The 20716-nt window shown below is 50.5% G+C and overlaps 1 protein-coding gene across 9 annotated transcripts in view; it reads right to left on the reverse strand.

The window, feature by feature from the left end:
- Window positions 1-399: 399 nt before the first annotated feature.
- ELFN1 (extracellular leucine rich repeat and fibronectin type III domain containing 1) overlaps window positions 400-20716 on the reverse strand; it is a 149783-nt gene continuing 129466 nt past the window's right edge. For 5 of the 9 annotated variants that reach the window (XM_080382410.1, XM_080382403.1, XM_080382404.1 and 2 more), the window contains one exon: window positions 400-3969. In XM_080382410.1, the coding sequence (XP_080238536.1) occupies window positions 1141-3531 (2391 nt within the window). In that variant the 5' untranslated portion in view covers window positions 3532-3969 and the 3' untranslated portion in view covers window positions 400-1140. The other 4 variants (XM_080382409.1, XM_080382408.1, XM_080382407.1 and 1 more) reach the window with 4 other exon arrangements.

Genomic DNA, 20716 nt, shown 5'->3' on the forward strand with positions numbered 1-20716 from the left:
CCCCAAGGGCCACTGCTCTCCTGATATGTCTGTTTAGAGGAGGAGACCAATACTTTTTAATTTTCAGGAGAAATCCCGCGGCATGCTGGCACCTGCTCAACCAAAAGCCCTTCACTTCTCATCACCTTCCCTGTTCCTGGTGGTGATGGTCTCCCACCTGGAATAAGGTGGGGGATTCTGCTTTCCTGGGTGTGTTCCTCTGTGTGCTTGGAAGTGATGAGAACTTGGACACAGACAATTGTTGGGAGATATCAAAACAAAACACTTAGACCCCAAGCAATCCCCTGCCTTGCAAAAAACATCCCACCAACCATCCAACCACCAACCAACAAAGTAGTCCTTCAAACCAAACTCCGTCTCTTTCTCTAAAATCCATGATTAAAACCTGGTACAAACAGGTGAATATAGATATATATATATATTTTTAGTAGATGTAGTATTGTGGGTTTTTTCTCCTCTCTCTTTCTCATTATACAGCAAACATTGCAAATATAGAAATTTTCTCTGTACAATTAACGACTTCGGTTTACAATGCAATGTGTGGTAAAACCTCTCAGTGAGTGAAAATGTGAACGGGCCTTCAACCGGGTGAAAGTCTAAACTGGAAGACTCCGTTTGCAAAAACAGCCCAAAGGATGGATCTCCTTCTGGTCTCTTTTTGGGTTTTGTTGCTGTTTTTGTTGCTGTTGATTTTGGAAGGGAAGGAAGGAAGAACACAAACTGTTCACAAAGAATCCACAAAATCACGGAATAGGGACTCATGCAATGTAATATTGGGAAACGCCAGACCTCAGCTCTCTGCCCGCTCTTTCACTTTCTTTTTATATTCAATTTTTTCTTTTTTTCTTATTTTTTTAAAAAATCAAAATGAAACAAAACTTTTTTTTTCACTCCACAGTTTGTTTGTTTTGTAAAGTTTGTGTTCAAATTTGGTGCGTCTCACCAACGTGAGGACATTTTAATATCTCGCTTTATATATTATCTAGAATATTTATAGATTTTCATAATTTGTTCTCTTTTTATTTTTATTGATTCTTTTTTTTAAATTTTATTTTGTTTCAAAGATAGTCTGAATAAAAATAGCTGCTGCGGATTTCTTTTGGTCCAGTTAGTGTGTTAAGTCACGAGTAGTGTGAGGACTCAGGACTTTTGCTGGGCAGAGACGCCCTTCCAGTAGTCTAAGATGTCGTGAAGATCCTCGTCTTTGGCAAACTGGACCTTTTTGCGTAGGGCATGGCCGGCTGCCATATACTCCTCCTCATCTTTGTGCCGCTTGCGATTGAGTTTGAAGCGCTCCCAGATGCTGTGCGATGGTTTGCAGGTGTACTCTGGGCTGGAGGTGTAGCTCAGGTTGTGATACTGAGGCGAGAGCTGGGAATAGGCCAGGTCTCTGGGGCGAGGACGGGTCAGAGGCTCCAGGATGGAGGGCTTTCGCCCGGCCATGCTGTCGTGCTGCTCGCCTTGGTGCGAGCTGGGATATGAGTGCCGGTGTTCGCTGTACTGCCGGATCTTCTCTGCCTCTGCCCGCAGGATGGCCGCAGCCGGTGTCACAGTGAGGATGGTGTCAGTGGTGGGGGACGTCTTCTCAATGTATTTGGCTTCTGATTTGTGGCCCGATCCCTCGGAGCGGTAGGACCTGGGGCTCCGTATGGAGCCACTGGAAGAGGTGCTGGAGCGTTTGGGGGCTGCCTCCATGCTGTGGTGTCGCTGGAGAGGGTGGTTGTAGCTTTCCTTGTAGACGGGGGAGAGGAATCCGTGCTTGCTGGGGATCTGCTCTGATAAGAGCACCAGCTGAGGCTCCACCGTGGAGACTGCCCCCGATTTCACCCCTTGGAAAGAGGTGGACTCAGATTTCAAGGCATCGATGCAGTTGTTGATGATCTGGTTCACCTTGTCCACCTCCTTGGCAATGGTGGAGATCTCAGCCACAGAGCTCTGGGTGTCCGGTGGCAGGGACAGCTCGCAGTCTCGCCTCTCAGGCTGCTCGCCCGTCCTCACCTCCATGTAGTTGCCCTTAGTGGCCTTGGGGGTCTCGCTGCTGTCAATCAGCTTGTACTGCTCGACCTCACCAGCAGAAGGCAGGTAGGGGATGCGGGTGACCGTCTCCCCACCCAGCATCTGTCCCTGGGACAACTGGGTGATGCTGGTTGTCTCCATTTCTGGCCCGTATTTCAGCTCGATGATGGTCTTCTTCATGCTGCTGGCAGCCTTTTTGTGCTTCTCCTCCTGCTGGCGCCGTTTCCGGAGACAGTAATACACAACGCCCAGGACAATCACCATGCCAAAGAGACAGCCCAGGATTGTCATGATATAATGAGTGGCAGTGGAAGGGGTGGGGACCGGCTCCTTGCGGCTGGGTCTGGTGGGTGTGATGGTGACGCAGGTGTGGTTGTACTTGGAGTATTGGTGGACAGAGACTACACAGTAGGTGTAATCTCTTTGTGCTACTAGGTTGCTCACGGTGATGTTCTCCTCCTTCTTCCTGAGCTTGGTGATCATGGAGGAGAAGCCGTTTTCAAACTGGGAGAGGATGTACATCTTGCTGAAGGGGTAGGGGATCTGCACGGTGAGGACAGCTGAGTTGTGGTTGAGGTGCTTCACCTGGATGTTGGGGCGCACCTCCATTTCGCTGATGGGCGTGAAGAGGGAGAACTGCGGAGTCGTGCCGTCACCAGAGGAGCACTCCTCCTCGGAGCAGGGGCTTTCGGAGGGCACGGTGGTCACCTGGTACCTGGGAGGGATAAAACGAGGGATCACAGTGTAGGAGCCACCAGTGCAAAGGGAAGAGAGCATGCTCAGAGCATTGCGGTAGCCAGTCCGGCCTTGGCCTAGCAAATAGTAGCCCGTGTAGTCGGGTGGGGAGTCGCACTGCATCCGGTCGTACGTGCGTGTCATGTTGGTGAAAGCCTCCAGCCATTGCAGGAAGCCGAGGAGCTCACAGGAGCAGTAGAAGGGGTTACTGTAGAGTTCACAGACAGAGAGCTTGTTTAGGCCCCGAAAAGTGTTGCTGTCGAGTCTCTGGATCCTGTTCATGGACAGGTCAATGTTCACTATGTTGGGGCACTCCCAGAAGGCATTGGGGGTGACGGACTCAATGAGGTTGGCCTGGAGATAGAGGTACTCCAGCTTCCCCAGGCCCCGGAGGATGCCCTCAGTGAGGTTCCTCAGTCGGTTGTAACCCAGCTGCAGCACCTGGAGGTTGAACTGTCCTGAAAAGGCACCGTCCTCGATGTAGGAGATCTCGTTCTTTGTCAGGTTGAGGTATGTCAGGTTGCCGAAGCGGCTGAGCGAGGCGTACTGCACGCTCTTGATCTTGTTGTCATTCAGCCGCAAGTCCACGATGGTGCTGTTGATCTGCTGTGGGATGGACTCATAGGGGGGCTGGTTTTGGCTGCAGATGGCCAACCAGACAAAGCCCTTGTCCCCCTCGATGAGCCAGCAGTCTGCCCGCACCCCGCTGGCGTGCAGGAGGGAGACGGCTGCCACGCACATGCAGAGGGCTGACGTCGCGGCCCACCGGCGACCTGCCATCTGGAAGGGCGGCGCGGAGAAGGGTTCCTGGTCTGCTGGAAGCGGGGAGCGGGACAGGGGCCAGGAAGACGTGGGCTAGTGCTTCTTCGGCAGCTTTGCTCGCCTCTCCCTTCTCCTCATGGCTTGGAGACGGGGGGGAAGCGTCTGTGGAGAGAAAGGACCTCGGTGCCCACGGTACTCGGCAGCCACCGGCCAGGGGCTACTACCAAGGCCTGGGTGGCTGAGGCTGGTCCCACATCACCAGGGCTCTGGCATCTCGGGGAGGGAGTCATGAAGTTCGGTGCCTGTGTGGAGGAGTCCCTCTGGCTTAGAGACAAGCCTTCCTCTCACTTCTTATAGTACATCTCCTCGTTTTCTTTTTGCTGCCCATCGTGACACTGGTCCCCATCTCCACACGCTTCCGTGGGCCTGTCCCTTCTCAGTCCCTTGGCTCACCTGCTTAAAACAAAACACAAGCACAAACTGAACACCACAGAAAGGCACTTAGCCCTTAGAGGCGTTGGAGATGCATCCAACTGCCCTCTTAATGTTAGGCGTTCACCTTCTAGCTCTGGCCACCAGCTCTCAAGGAGCCAATTAAACCCCAACTTTAATTGGGTGCTGCCACCAGTAGCACTTGGCAGCACAAGGGAAGGTGGTCATTGACTGCGGAGGTCATTGACTGCGGAGGTCATCCTCTGAGTTCGTTGTCCAGCATCACATTATACGCAGATGAGAGACCAACGCACATCCAAGGCATCATTTCTCTGACCTATTTACGTGTCTACCTTAGCAGGGGAGGAGTGATGCCCCAGAAGTGTCTGTTCCTCTCTGCTGAGAGCAGATGAAGTCTAGACAACTCACTCTGATGTAGATTTGATGCTGCAGCGTTTTGCTGAGGGGAATCCTAACTGTCTCCTGTGCTGGTGTGTGCAGCAGCAGTGCCCACAGAAGGGGATGCAGGTTGAGGACACCGTGTCTCTCTGACTGCATTGCTGCCTGGCATCTAGGATAAAGCCCAGCATCGAGCTCTCATCCTGTTTCTGGGAACCTGAGCAGCAGTTCCAGGGCACTCTCTGACTGCAAAACACGCTAGCATGACTGTCCACCATCTGACGTCCTTGTCTGTGGCTGGGTCTCGCTGCTTGTCTCCAAGACCTCTCTCTCCCTCTTGGGTGAAATGATGCAGAGGTTCGGAAGAACCTCCAACCGTTCAGTGGTGTAACAAGAGTATTTGCAGAAGATGGGACAAGATCTTCCCTCCACAGCCAGAAGCAACTGTTTGAACACCAGGAAGTCTTCACCAGACACAAACCTATGGTGCTGCCAGCAACCTCACTTCCCACAGAAAAATTCTCATTCCTGGTTTACATTTTCCATTAATTTTCCTGCATTTTTGACTTAATATAAATATCCATGGACAGCCCTTCTACTTCTTTTGTAATTTCTCAGGGAAACAGGAAGGCGAACATAGAGAGGAGGGAACTGCATGAGCCTCAGCATCTCCTGGGTCATACTTTTTCACAAGATGTTGCAAATATCATCCATGGACATCTCTGCTGCAAAACAGCTCTCTGGGCTGGTAGGACAGATGCAGTGAGGTGTTGTAGCAGAGATGGAGTTGCCCACAAATGGGGAAAAAACATCATGGCCTACCTAGAAAAATCCTTCTTGGGATTTTGTTGGGAACAGGAGCTCTGATTGTCTCCCTTGTCCCAGGGCAGACTGTAGGAGGCAGGGAAGACACCACCAGTACTCCTTGAAAACACAGCTGGTAGGAACTGGAGGTTTCTTGGGCATCCATGAAGGAGACAGGGGCACATCTTACATCTAAATTGCCTTTCATTGGATCTGCAAAATAGTATAAATCCAGAAATTGGTTTCCAAACCATTTCCCAGTGCCCAGGCAGTGAAGGGACTGTGCTTGGTGCTGCATGCCCGAAAATTGTGTGAGGCTGATTGTCAAGGGGTGTTTAGATGCAGATGCCATACCCTCACCCTGTCCTGAAGAAACCATGTTCTTTTCCACCCACAGTACCAGGCAATGAAGCAGACCATGTTTCACTGCAGAGATTGCTGTTAACCATTCACAGTTTATACCTCAGTAAACAGGCCAGTAATAATCAGCAGCAAAACAGTTTATTTGTTCTTCCTGCATTGTGTACAATGAGTCTATTCCCTGGTGGTCTAGCTGGGTTCCTATTACATGAATAACAAGATCTGCTCTCACATCAGCTCCCTGCACATGAGACTCTCCAGCCACCCTGTCCTCCAGCAGACACCCCACCAGCTGCTCGGGGAGGTGAGGCTGTGGGGGAAAACAACAGGCAGACACTCAGTGCCCCCCCAGAAGGCAGGGTGTGCACTACACCCTTCTGGAAGACTGTACTGCCTGCAGCAGCTGTGCAGTCACACATGGTGGGATGTTCTGGCCCTAAGACGATGCTTCTGTCGAGCCCTGCCTGGTACTTGCAGGTCTTTGCCTCCCCAGCGAATGGTGCTGTCCTAGCCCAGCTACGTATGGCAGAAAGCTCAACAAAACCAGATTTTCAAAAGTTTAGTCTAGAAATGGAGCTTGGTGGAAGAGATGCTGAGGGTAAGGCAGCTGAATCTCACCTCTCCTCTTTCCTGGGGGTAAAAACCTGGACTTTAGCATGCTTTTACGTTGCTGTTCCAGCTGAAGCCCTTATAGCACCACAGTGATACTGATACTGTAGGTAACCCTGTTGTGGGGAACTGTACCTGCCGCACTGGCAGGAGCACATTTATAAGGATGTGCTGTCCCTGCCCTGGGATGCTTTGCCAGGACCTGGCAGCCCATTTTGGCGTAGCTGAATCCTTGGAGCCAGTGGGGAAGGGAAGAGGGACTGTGCTCCCTGGGGCACTGCATATGAATGTCCCCCCTTACCATCCCCCCAGCTGGTGGGGAGGCACAGGCTGCAGTGCCATGCTGAAAGACGTCTGTCTGCTGCTACATCCCTCCCGGCACTGGGCAACTCAATTAACCTCGCTGTGCTCCAGCCTCCTCTCCAGTACCGTGAGATAATGATAGTGCTTCAGAGGGCTGTGGGAAACAAGGAAAATGCCCCGAGCACCTCTTGTTAGGATGAAAATCCCAGCACACACGTTGTGCTGCAGGTGGGGACTTTCTCCCCCTCCAGCTGCAGGCTGGGCTCTAGATGTGCCTGCTTTCCTCTGCCACAGGGACCAGCCTGGTCTCCAGCCCGGTCTCCAGCCCTCAGCCTGCCTCCCGTGGAGGTGCACATGGCCTCTAAGGGTGTGGGAGAAGGGTCGTCCTGGCCTGCAGAGCCACAAGCAATGGCTTGCCCCAGTTGTCCCTTTGGGATGGTACAGAGGGTGCTTTCCTTGCCTGCTGCCCTGCAGTGCCTGCCCTTGGTGTGACCATCTCCCTGTCTTCTTCCATGGGCTTGTGCATTATGGGGACCTCCCACAGGCAGGGGAAGCCCTGCCAAACTGAGACAGCACAGGCAGCAGGGAGTGATGCATCTTGGCATACTCTCTTTAGCAGGCACTTATTCTGTCTCCTCTAACTCCCATTTTGACCTAACTATCCTCTCTGGGCAAACCTGTGGTTGGGATTGCTCTGCAGAGTCAAACTAGCCTTTTTCTGGCACAGGAAGGTTTCTTGTCACTCCTCCCTGGGGAGGCTGTGGGCTGCAGCCTATGTCAAAGGGTGTTAGCTAGGGGAGTGGGACCATCCATGTGAGCAAAGAGCAGAGACAGACTCTCCACGGACCTTGCCAGGTTGATATCTGATAGCCTTCTCATCACCTGTGTCCCTCTCTCATCTAATTGGAGGTGTCAGGGATGAAGAAGAACAATGGTAACTACTCAAACACGTTCAATAAGGCTCCTGCTGTGTGTTTTCTCTTTTTTCCTGTACATTGCCTATCAGATGAGTCCTTCCCAACAACAGAAAGGAGAAAAAGCATTTTATCAGCAGCCTGAGTTTAATTTCAGCTCATTAAAGCAAGCAATTTGCTGGTTTATTTGCTTTGCAAAGTGTGAATAAAATGACAGCATTAAAGAGACGTAAGAGAGGAAAGAGGGGCTAATCTCCCTCTTTATTAGATTGCCAGGACATGACTGCGGAGTGGAGGAGTGGGTCTTGTTTCTTTGCACAGTAGGCATAATTGTTCGTCTTGTTGGCTTCTGAAAGTCTTCTTCCCAGCATCACACCGACACGGGTGCGCATGGGTGCGTGCCTGCGTGTGTGTGCTGCAACATCAGCCAAGCGCTGAGCATCCCACAAGGAAGGACATGAGCAGGGGCACTCACAGCAGCTCCCGACTCATCTCCCTGTAACGGCAGATAACAGACATGCAGGAGGTTTCTCCTCCCTCCCTTTTCTACCTTTTACCTCACCTCTAGTCTCCCTTTTCTGTTTGTTTCTGCTTCTGAAATCCCAGGTTTATTCTTGCGTGTTAGAAATAGAGCAGCCGGTCGGCCAAGCAGCCTTTGCTGTCCCTGACCTGCTGCAGCTGGGACGTGGCTCTGGAGGGGAGGGGAGAGACCTCCCTACCTCTTCCCCACAGGCTGAATAAAAATCAGTAAGAAAAGCTAGTGGTTTAACCCTCCTGCCTGACTGATTTGTCCTTACCCAGCTGTCCTGGCTTTATTTTCCTGGTAACCCACTGGCACACCACTTTTCCCAGTCCTCTGACCCTCCAGGGCTGCCTGGGGAAACCTGGGAACAAACCAGCTACAACTCCAATGTGAAAAACCACCAGGAAAGTGGAGATTTGGGGTTCTCCTTCACTGGTTGAGAAAGAAGCTGAAGAGAGGCATGAAGATGGTGTGGAATAACAACAGCAACGATTTGAAATGATGAATTTAATCTCAATCAGAGGTGTCTTGAACCATAAGCATCATGCTGAAGATGACAACAGGCCACGTCCATGGGGAGCCCATGGTACCCCCTGAGCACCTTGCAGGAAATATCATTCCTGCAGTTACCTGTGCACTGCAGACGCTGCTGTACGTCCCTTTACTTCTGCTTTCACAAAGCAGCATGGTTTGAGATGTCAGGCTCGTGTGGCTCACAGAGGCCAGCAAATGGTCAGCGGCAGCTCCCTCACTCCTTGATGCTCCTATGCATTGCCTCTGATCTCCAGTATCCCTGCTGGAGCCCGGATCCATGCTTCGCCCTGCTAACCCTCAACCCTGACCTGTGATGTCCTCCCCTCCTACCTGTCCCCTCTTCACCAGCTCTGGTCCCCAGCAACAACCCAGCGGCAAAGAGGGACTGCTGTGATTTTGTGATGTGCACAAGGCTGCAGCTGGGTTTTGGAGCCCCACTTTGTCTTTTTCTTTCCACCTCCCTTGCTGTGGTTTTTCAGCCAGGACGAGGTTGCTGCTGCTCATCCAGTGCAGGCTGGCTGGGAAGTTTTTGCTTCTATCTCCCAACTAATGGCATCTCGGTAAACTAAACCAGAGCAGCAGCTGCAAGGAAGCAAACAAAGCAGCCGTGGGGGCTGGGTAGGTAAAGGGAGGGCAAGCTGGCCAGCACATGTAATAATATGCTGTCCTGGCACTCAATTCCTAATTTTGTTATTCTACTGAATGAGTTATTTCAAACTGTGGATTAGATTTACTGAGTGAAGGCAAGGAGCCAGATTAACATGCGCGTGCGTGTGTGCGTGCGTATACATGCACACACACTAGTGCTCCTCTCCGTGGCATTTCTGCATCTCCGTAACTTCATTCTCCCTAGCTGCTCCATCTCCCGCTGGCTGCACTTCAGTTCTCTTAGACCCCTTTCACAGTTGCTTGGGCCATTTTACCAGTAAATGAAGGAGCCCCACTACACAGAGAGCCATACTGAGACGGGAGCGATACATTACAAATCAGAAATGTCTAGTCACCCAAAGAGGTGGGGAGATAAAACTTGGCTAACAGCCACCAAATTTTAAAATGAACCTCGGCTCTTCATTATATGTAAAATAATCCAAGGAGGCAGCTCCAAGATGGCAGAGAAAACATTTATCAGTGATGAAGTCTCCCCTAAATGGCTTGACGTCCATCCTGTATATGTCAGGTGGGGAAAGGAGGCTTCCAGGCAGGTTTTTTCTGCTCATTCGTATTCCTGGTGTTTGCTACATGCCTCCTGCCGGGTGATGTTGGTCAGAATCACAACCACGCTGAATAATAAAGATGCCCAGGCCTGTAAAATTCAAATTCATTTTGTATCCAGAGGTCCTGGTACTAATATTGCCTGCACAGACAGGGTTTAGGCAGCTTTATCTACATCCCAACCTTATTCCCAAATGCTTCACAGTGTTAGATAATAGAGTTCTCCAGCCAATTCCTCTCTCTCTCCTGCTATTATTTATTATTTAAGAAAAATAGGCAAGGGAGAAGAGATACATTTTACCACTGAGGTTTGAAGAGAGATGAAGAATGAATGAAGCAGAGCGGTAAAAGGGGCTGAGCAAGAAGTGCCCAGTACCGCATACAGGATAGCTTTTACTGAGACCTTGGGACCAGATGACAAGTAGCCATATGGGAGGGATGGGGAGGATATCACTTTTCTGGGATAGGCTGGGAGAAAACAAACAGAAATTACATGCTTGGTCTCTATACAGGGGCATTACTATTACCGGTGTAATGACACTTGGGGGCTCTATACAGAGCTAGGGCCAATGTTTCTCTCCTTGGGTTGTTCCTATCAAGGGGAATGCAAGTCATCAGAGATCAAGACACTGATGGCTCTGCAGTGTCCACAGACTGGCTGATGGATCATTTTGCAGCCTCTTTGCAGGAGGCATGGGCCTGTCTGCAGACCAGCGGCTGGATGAATGTCAGTCTGAGGAGCCTAAAATGCACCTGGTTGCCAAGACCCTGAAGACACTAATGACCCTGATCAGCCTCATCTGGGGCCTCCACCCACACCCTCTGCCCACAGGCTCCAGAGCTCCATATAAGCTCAGCTCTGAGCCTCTAGCCTCCTTCCTGAGCTTTGTTGTTGGGGTCCTGCCTTCAGGATAGACTTCAGACCTCTGTGGTAGGTGGCTTATCTTCTGGATGGATCCCTCAGACATGATCTGTAACTTGTGTCTGGTGCTGCTCCTGGCCCCATCTCCTTTTGCTCCTGGCCGGGCTCCTTGGATGGACCCTGGCTATGGCTCACCTCTTGCCTTGCCTGGGGCTGTCAATGGACCCTGTTGTCAGCACCTTGCTTGCTGCATTCCTGTGCTGGGAGACCACCACCCTGGGTGGGGAGGGACCCCCCCTGAGCTGAGGTCACCCCTGGCTCCTGCATGCCTTCCCTTTGAGCAGCCAGCCCCTGCTGCTGCCTGACATGGACTGCCAGAGGAGGCAGCTTACTCTGCGGCTGGTCACGTGGGGAGTTCACCAGTAAAATGGTTTTCTAATGTAAAATGCACTTTCTGGAAAATTAGTTCTTTAGCTGGAAAGCTGTCATCTTTCTTGGAAGTTGAGATTCAGGCTAGTTTAGTTGTGAACTTGTGGGTGCTGTAGTGAACAGCCGGAACGAACACATTTGCACCAACATTTTTAAGAACCTTTTTGTTCTATGGCAAAATAAATTCTGGGTTAAAATGACAATATTTTCCAGACAGGTTACCTCTTGGGATTTCAGGAAATACAGATATTCTGCTTTTCACTTGGCTGCAGTCTGAAGTCATTTACATCCATCTCGTGCTGCTTAGCTTCCAGGGTCTATCGAGATGACAACCCTATTGCACACTGCTGTGGGCCACTGAGCAAAATTCTCCACTGAGTTTAAGTAAATGCATAAATGATCTTCCTGGTGAAGAACCCCTTAAGCTCAGCTGGGTTATCTGTGCATTAAACGGCCCCCTGAAATATCATCATGGGCAGATAGGAAATGTCAGCTCCAGCCCAGGACAGTGCAGCTGAGCCCTCAAAGCGCCAAGGAGAGCAATTAGAGGGGCAGTCAGAGCAAGGCGAAAAGGAAAAAGATTTTAGGGGATGTAGAGAGCGAAGAGCTCTGATCAGGTACAATACTAGTAATAAGAAAAGCGTGTTTCTGTGGGAGAAAGCCTCTCTAATATTTACTTGATGGGGTTCTTAGAAATAATCAGCCTGAATCACAGCTCCATTATGGATGGTTATACTGACGTTAGGCTGGGGGAAAGCAGAGGTCTGGTGTGGAAGCAGGACTCCCATTTTCCCCCTGCAAATAGTGCTGAAGATCAAAGCATGTTTTTCCAGCACTGATACAATGGAGGAAGCCAGTGCCATGCTGGGAAGCAAAGCTGCCGGTGTTCCTCAGCATTGACAATCTGAACTGTGCCTTCTCTCTGCTGCATTGTCATCCTCCCTCAGATCTTTGCTGCTATTTGGAAGAGAGTTTTACTGCTTTCATTCATTAATTTATTTTTGCAGGAGACCTGCATAACCCTTTGCTTCCCAGATGGGAAAATCCGCTTTTATGGAGAATGAAACCTGGGGCTGGATCCATGAAATGGTAAGCTTTGTTAAAAATTACTCTGAGGTGCAAGTGTTTTGTTGGGATTTTTTATGGTCCTGTTTTCAAAAGGACTCTTCCCTCTCTGCCCCACTCTTTCCCGGTGGAGGGGTCTCAAGTTAGAAGGTGTGGGGGTCTCCAGTACCTCAGTTGCAGTTTCCATGTAGGCTGTACTGGCGAGTGTCGGCAGACAAGAAAATACGCTGCACACGTAGGACCTCGTGGTAATGGTCTGCTGTGATCTCCAGGTAGGCAAAAATGAATTCACCTTTTTGTCAGAAGTGTCCTGCACATAGGACTTACTGTGGCTGTGCTGTAGGCAAATACCTTTGCTAACCTCTTACTGACTCGTTCACCTTCAAAGGTGGTCCTGCTTCCCTGGCTGGAGGTGACTTCCAGGTATTTCTTCCAACCTAAATTATTTTGTGAATTTTAATGATCTAGCTCTTCTCCTCTAGAGCTAAGCAGCCCCTTTCAGGCTGAACCCTCTGGGTCTCCACTTTCTGAAGGGGGTTTCAGCCCAGACACAGCATGTCTGGCAAGCCCCAGTGCCCTACAGGCCTAATTTTAGCTCAGTGCTGCAGGCTGGCTTCTTGTCATGGGTCGGGAGAAGGTTAATGATCGTCTGGGCAGCTCTCCAAAACCAATCTAATGTTTATTCAGGATAACAGCATTGCAGAGGAAACCAAGCATGACCACCTTCCATGCACAGCTTACCCAGCATGGCCCTGCTCCCGCACGCAGCTCTGCTGGAGGAGCTCAGCTCTGTGCGCTCCTGGAGGAGGGTCCCTCTTCTCCTTCCCTAGGTCAAGGCAGATCCTCTGCCACACTTCCAACCCTGCCCATGCCCTGACCTCTTAACCTGAACAGATGCTGTATTTCTAAAGGAAAACACTTCAGCAGTCTGTGGGTCTGTTGTTTCAGCAGGAGAAATAAATGTTTGGCTTTCCTGCTAAAATTTTATAGGACACCCATGGGCCAAATACCCATACTCCAAACAAATGTCCATGCCACAAGTACCCTTGTTGGCCTCTGTGAAGGGAGGGTGCTCAGCCTCACTGCACCCTCCAGGTCCCTGCAGTGCTAGGAGGAGCTGAGGGGGTGGGATGGTGGTGGCTTGGTGGGCTTGGATGTTGCAGGTCTATGCTTCAGCTGGGTCTGTGATGGGAGTGAGAGGATGAAGGGCTGGTGCAGATTAGCATGTGAGGCTGCAGAGGGATGCAAGATAGCGGTGACTGTACCCTCTGGCAGAGGGCAGAGCCCATAAGATGGTTGTGGTAGGTGTTTATTCACCTCAGCTCCTTTCAACAGCTTAATTTCAGCCATGAACTTACAGACTTTTCCTCCCATCAGCGCAGCCCCTGCCATGCCTTTGACACCACACGAATGGCCATGCAGTGGACTCATCCCAAGGATACCCTGCACCTGTAGGGAGGTGAGTACACTGCTTGCTTGGGGCTCCCCTTGGGGTCCCACAGGGCTCCACGAAGAGTTTGGCTCCAAGAAGAGCCTGAAAGTCTGAGACGTGTTGTGCTGAGGGAAATTACTCTCCTTCAGCAACAAGTACTCACAGACATACATGGCCAGCAGCAGAGCTTTTGCTGCTTCCCTTGGGGTCCGGAAAAATTGTACTGATAGCAAAAAGTGCAGTCTGAGAGAGCCCCGAGATGCTGGTACTGGCTTCACCAGCAACAGTCCCAAAATAGCTGGTACTTGCTGGCTTCACAGGCATGCTCTGCGAGGCATCATGAGAACACCTTTTTAGTAGGGTATCTGGAGAGTCTGGGGATGTGCTTTCTCCTAGCTGAAATGGTCAGAGAGATAGCTGGGCAGCCAGGTAGTCATATTTGTGTGGAGCTGATGTGGCTTCTAGATTTCTGAGCAGGTATTTTTACTATGTTAAATCCAAATGGAATAAAGATATGGCTCTGCTGCGGGCTTGGCTGGTTAAAGTGGGTGCCAGTCAGTGTTCCTTTCAAGGCTAGCTGATTTCCCACTGAAAATTGGGTGAAAAAATGCACTCGTGGGAATAAGCAAAGCCCGTTCTTGCCCATAGAGGATGCTCAGCCACAGTTATGAGGGACCATTGGCTCTCTCCTCAATGGTGCCGGCAAGCCTAAAGCCCAACTAAATGGCCTTCTACCCAAAAAATGTGTGGGTGGAAGCAGAGAAGCTTGGAAAAATGGATCATGTACCTGCTAAGCTCTGTCCAAGAGAATTTAGTTTTGTTTTGACACATGGTTAATGCTGAATTGCTGGTGGAAAAGCAGCTGTAGGAGCTACTGGTGTGTTATAGCGAGGACTTGCCGCACATGAAAGCCCTTCTTTAACATCATATCTGCTCCTCAGCAGAGTCTGTGGCCACTCTCTGGGCCAGTGTATTACCCTGCTTGTCCAGAGACCTCCAAAAGATATGGAGAGTGGCAAGAAAAACTTGCAAGTCCAAGACAAAAGCAGCAGGGAGCTATGCCAGGATTTGGATTGTCTGTCCTTTTCATAAACATTTCCTGTGGAGGTTACCGAAGTTGAAAAAGCAAGTGAACCCAGAACACCTAGCCTCTCTGGAGGAATGGAGTTTATCGTTAATAATCTACTGCTAAAAGAGTAACATCTGTTTTGGACAAACTGTAATGAGATTTAAACCCCAGGTGGAGGGAGGACTTCACAGTAATAAATGACTTTCTGTATGTCTAAATAGTTTTAATTTTTTTTCTGGCAGAAATAGCTGCTTTTCACCTCAGGCTTCTTTTTGCCAGCTCTTTTTGTTTAATGATTGCTATTAATTTCCAAGGTGGCAGATGGATTCTAGCCTGGTGTAGTCTGAAATGAGGAAAAACAGCCCATGAAGGTGCAGGCTTGCTGTGAAAGTGCACAGGTCACACGTGCTGGTGGGATGCCATGTGTGGGTGTTTGCTTTCCAGGGGAACTATTGCTTCTTGGTAGCTGCTCCCCACTCCTGGGATGTTTGAGCATCTCTCCCTCCAGTAGGAAAGAGAATTAACTGTTCTGGTCACTGCTACTAGCTCTGCCTGTTCAGACCTTGATTTGACAAAGCTGCCGATTTTGGCAAGGCTTTGGGAGGAATTCAAAGCGGCACTTAAGTGCTTTGCTAAATCTAAGCTGAAGTGAGCTAGAGAGCAGCATGTGGTCTCCAGAACATGGGAAGGACCTCCCTGCCCTGTCTGGCCAATGCCTGTGGCTGGGTGCTGCCAAGCAATGGAGATTCCTCCTTGGGCATGAAACACAGACATATTTTCAGTGTTTTCCCTGTGTTATTGTGGTTCTCTTTTTTTTCATAGTGTGGGATACTCCAAATAAGCAATCCTTCCCTATCATCTGGCTGTGGAGCAAGTGGCTGCTGTTGAACCCAGCACACCCTGCCACAAGCTCCTAGTGCCCAAAGCAGGACTTTATCCTGTCTGCCACCACCTCCTTCTCAAGGAGAAGCCCACTGAACAGCTAATCCAAATCAGTGCTACAGTGTGCCGGGGTGCCCTCCTTTCTCCTTGCCCTGCCATGGAGCTTCTCTGGACTTTGCTCAGGATGCAGGTGTGAAGGATACGTGGGTGGCCAGGTGAGAAGCTGGGTCCAGGAAATGAGGCTGATGGACCAGCATCACCAGCAGCGGTGCCCTGGCTGCCCCAAGACACGAGCATGGAAGAGGACAGGGGAAGGAGGGAGAGTTTTTGTTGCCTGGGACTGGGTGAGCCCTGGGGATGGGAGGGAAGGGGGTAGAGATAGAAAGTGCAGCATCTCAGGTGATGCAGATAATCTCCTTTAATCTCCTGCTCAAAATAACCCAAAGTCAAGTAAAGGAGGGATTATATGGCCTAAGCCACTGTTATCGCTAGGGTGTAACAGACTTAGGTTGCATCCGAAGGGCTGCTGAGGAGGAAGAGGAGCTGCAGCAAATACTGGTCTGCTGGAAATGCCTCCCCAGTGAGGGTGGCTGGGTGGGCTGCGGACCCTCCTGGGGTAGCCCAAGGAGAGTGGGTGCTACAGGGTGGGCAGCTGCCAGCAGACTCGGGAGCCTGCACAGGGACCTGGTCCCAGGGGAGAGACTGTCTTAGATGCCCACTTGTCACCTTGGCATTACTGATGGGTTTATTCTTAGTGCAGGATCCAAAGTGCTTTATAGCCATTAATTATCCTAATGGGGAAGCAGTGACCATCAAACTCACTTTACAGATGAGAAACAGAGCCCATGAGGAGGTAAATGACACATCAGGGGCTGGGGCAGGGCTAGAGTGAGGTGGTCAGTCCCTGCCCTCCCAGCTCCCTCCAGTTTTACTGGGCCTCTTGCATCCTCTGGAATGCATGTTCACAGCAGCCATGAGGCATGATGCTGAAGGCATCAGCTACCCTTTTCCAAAAAGCCGTACCAAGGCTTGGCTGCTGTGCTGCTGCCAGAGAAAACTGAATTGCAGAGCCCTATTCATCAGCTCTTGGCGATGCCCACAAGATAGCAGCAGCACGGAGATGATGCGAGGCGGGCTTGCAACAGGGAGGGAGCAGAGCATGTTCATTTTAATGAGCTTGTCCCTGCCTAAAGGAGAGAGAAAGCGAGAGGCCAACCTGGTTTAATAAACTCTAGCATGCAGATTTAATCAGATGGATCATTGTTCCCCTGCACAGGGATGAATATATTAAAAAAAAATGATTCAAACTTTTTCCCTTTGTTTTTCATTTGTATTATGTACTATGGTGTGATAAAACATCCTGGGGCCAACTTGCAAGGCAATAAAAGAGGCTGTGAAGGAGAGCAAGATGTGAGCGAGCGCAGGCGCGGTGGGGAGGGAGGCTGCTGGTGGGCAGGGCTCAAAGTGAGGGCTGCGGCATCCTCAGCCCCATACCAAAACCCTGGGGAAGATGCAGCTCTGAGGTCTGACCTGCTGTCAGCTCCTTTTCAGGCCTCCAGCACCACGCCTTGACAGTGCAGGAAGATTGTGATCTGGGATGACTAATAGGAGTTGAAGTCCAGTGCACTAAAAGCTGTCCCTGGTCAAACTAGAGACCTCCATCTCACTACAGGAATGTCTGTGCATGAGTGTATCCCTGTGCTCCTGCCCCATGGGGTAAGTGGGACTCACCCAGCCCCCTACATTCTTCAGGGACACCAGCTAGGGTGGTGTGTTGGTGTTTGGGGTTAGATGGCACTTGCCTTCAAGGGAATCATGCAACAGGACAAAGTTTCCTCTGGATTCTCTCCTCCTTGCTAGGAGTCACTTCACCGCTGCCTCTCCATTGCACCATGTGCCAGGCAACTAGGAGTGGGGTCTCAGGTGCTGCTTGGTGGAGAATTATGTACAGAGAAATTAAATGTCTCTGGCTGCAAACTGTTGCGTGCACAGCAGCAAGGCAAGGGCGGTATGACATGAGGGAGCAGGGCTCTGCCACTGCTCGCTGGCTGAGTGCCACATCAGTGTGCCACTGCCTGTCCCTGGGGGCAGTGGACACTGCAGCGAGGCATGGGAAGATGTTGATCCAGCACAGCAAAGAGCGAAATGGGTCTACAGGCAGGATTGTATGAGTGCGTAACTCGGCAGTGCACGGCTCTGGGCTTGAAAGTGTCTTGCTATGTGGGTGTGAATAAAGCCAGCTTAGGCAAAACAGTCTCTTGTGCTAAGTCCTGGACAGACCACCTGGAGCTATGGTCAAGGACAGCCTTTAGGGGCCTCTGAGCTGCCTCTGTGAAATTCACCTCCTTTGCCCTGCCCAAGCTCATTGTCCTTGGCTTAGGCACAGGCTTAAGAACCTCCAGCCCTTGTTTTGCTCACTCTTTCCTGGCCCCTCAGGCTGCGTGCCACCCTGAGACATGAGGAATTGGCTCTCCAAGGCTGGGACAGGGAAGCCAGCTGGATTTTAATTGCTTTCCTCTAATATTAAAGCCAGAGCTGCCCAGCTGCATTGATGTATGGTGAGAAAGCCATCGGGAGGAGAGACAGCCTCCCTGGCAGGTTACGGGGTGACATTTGGCTAACGGCAGCCCAGAGGCATTTTTAGTGGGGGCTACAGGTCTTCCTGCCACGGAGCAAGGCTGTGCCTGGCAGTTTGCAGCCCAGCCCTAGGACACAGGCTGGGTTTGTGGTGAGAACCCAGGAATTGCTCTCAGCTTGGTCCACACCTTCCTTCAGGACTGATCACCCCCACCAGCGACCGTGGGGCAATGGTAGTGTTTGGAGGAGGGGGAAACGGTGTGTCCTTCCTTTGGAAAGATTGCTCTAAATTGTGTCATTGACTCGTTCATGGAAAAGTCACTTATGGCCACTTGGTGTTAAACATCACAGACTTCGGCTTCTAACACACCCCCATGCTACTGCTTCATTACTTTATCCATTACTGTTCATAAACACTAATAAATAATTCTATTTTCATTCCTACCATGGTTTAAGTGGTCATTAATTGTGGTTTATATGCTGTCTTTGTGTATTTGTGTACGATAGCTTCTTCATGATTCCTTGATTAACTGTGATTGATTGTGTATTTTAAAATCAATTAAAAGTTTCAACGCTAAAAGGTAGAGTCTTTAGCAGTAATGCTCCAAGACATTGGCATTTATAATGGAGCTATTATAGTGCTGGGATGCATTAGTGTGGCACGCTGTGATCTTTATTTTCCAGATCTATGCGGATACGTACGCACATGTGAGTGTGCATATGTCTGTGTCTCTTTTGTGTGATTTATATGGCTGGGAGAGGGTGTATGGTATGGGAAAGAAAGCTAGCTTCTCACAGGGTTGTTGGACCACATAGCGGGGCTGGCTTTTGTGAGCAGCCAGGTATCACCCGCTCCCTTCCCTAAGACACAAATGCAAGGGCTGGGTCCCAGGTCCCCACAATTTCCTTGCTGGCCTGATAGCACTCTGTATTAGTTTTCTGTTTGAAAAGAGGAGCTGGCTGCCAATACCCTCAGCTGAACCGGGCCACAAAGAGGGACGTGCATCTTTCTGTGCTGCTGTTTTACCGAGTGTATCTGTGCCTTGGTGGGGCGGAGGTGGGGGATACATGGGAGGATAGAGGGGACTGTGAAGGCGTACGTTCATAGCGGTGCTGATACAATGCTGATATGATGGAGGAGGAGGGAGCAGGATGGCCACCACCTGGGCACAAGGGCACGTGCTGGAGCACATCTCTCTGCCCTACAGCATCATGCCTGTATTATATCAGTCCTCAGCTCCTCATGTTGCTGTTGTGCCGGGAAAATGTCTGTGACCAGCACCAGAACAGGAGGAAATGGGGTTAACGCAACTCTCTGTGCTTCTTGCCTTCCCTGTAAATCTGAATTCTGCATACCTCTGTGCACACCAGAGCATCTCTGCCCAAGCAACTTCTCCAGGCCCATGCAGTGGATTAGGGGTGAGAACACCACAGAACAGATTTTGTGCAGGTGCTCTGAGGGGGAGCAAAATCCCCAAGGAGCCAGTGGGAAATCGGGCCCTTGTAATCAATCCCCTGCTTGTCCCCCCATCCTCCTGGATATCTGGCTGCTGCAACAAGCAGGGCCCTCCCAGCCATCTGCCAGCTCGGACAGAGCATTCCTGCACGTTAATCTGCTCAGAGACGTCACCCAACCTTCACCTAGCTGCATGCTGCAAAAAATGCCTCGGTACCCCCAGTACAGCTGCTGGGAGCACCCGTTAGGGGAAATCACCACTCTTGTTAAATGATGGGGGGACCATTTTGTGCAAGCCCTGGAATGGGATCACTCTGTCGTATTAACTCGCCTACTTGCATTGATGTTAATGAAATAAAGAAATATAATGGTTCCAGACTTTTAAACTTCTTATAGCTCGATTTGCATAATGGCCACTGCTACCCTGAACAGGAACCGATCTGTCGAAAAATATTGTTCTAGTACTCTATCATTCAGCTCAATGGAAGGCGCAGATTGGCCCACAGGGGCAGTTTTTTGCTGATGGAGTGGAGTTTGCCTAGTGCCGAACATAAAAAGCTAAAATTAGGATGCAATCCAATATTGTAAAAAAGAAATTGGTTAAAAGTTATAGATCAATAACTGTTAACGTGACTCTATTTTTCAGACAGATCATGTTTACTGCTGCTGGTGACGTGGAGGCAGGCTCCTTTGTGCTGGCTGAAGCAACTCCGTGGTTCCCCCTTGGAGGAGCCTGCAGCTGCCAGTCGAGGCTCAGCTGTCCTGAAGAACCCTGTGAACTTACTATGGTGCATGGAATTTCTTGTGGAAGTTTGTCCCCCTTTTCCCTGGACTATGAAGAGGTTGGTGAGAGCTGTACCCAGCACCTAGGGCTGGCTGCCAGCCCCGTCTCTGCCTTCCTGCATGACCCTTGCCACCAGGCTGTGAGCCCAAGGAGTGATGCCAGTGCTCTGGGAGCATCCCTGGAAGATAGATCATGTCTCACTCTTCAGTGTCCTGATCTCCACTCCTCGATGCCCTAGAGCAACCCTACTTGATGCCTACTTGATTACCTAGACCTCTGCTCTTCCATGCCCTAGATCTCTGTTCCTTGATTATCTAGATCTCTGCTCCTTGATCACTCACATCTTTTCTCCTCCATACCCTAGATCTCTCCTCCTTGATTACTCACATCTCGGCTCCTCTGTGCCCTAGATCTCTTCTCCTTGATTATCCAGATGTCTGTTCTTTGATGCCCTAGATTTCCGCTCATCAGTGCCCTAGATCTCTGCCTGCCGCCAAGACTGCCTCTCCCAGCAGATGATTCCTGCAGTGCTTCCAGCTCTTCGAGAGCAACTGGAT

Source organism: Falco punctatus (genome assembly GCF_963210335.1).
Source record: "Falco punctatus genome assembly, chromosome: 4".
NCBI classification, from domain to species: Eukaryota; Metazoa; Chordata; class Aves; order Falconiformes; family Falconidae; genus Falco; species Falco punctatus.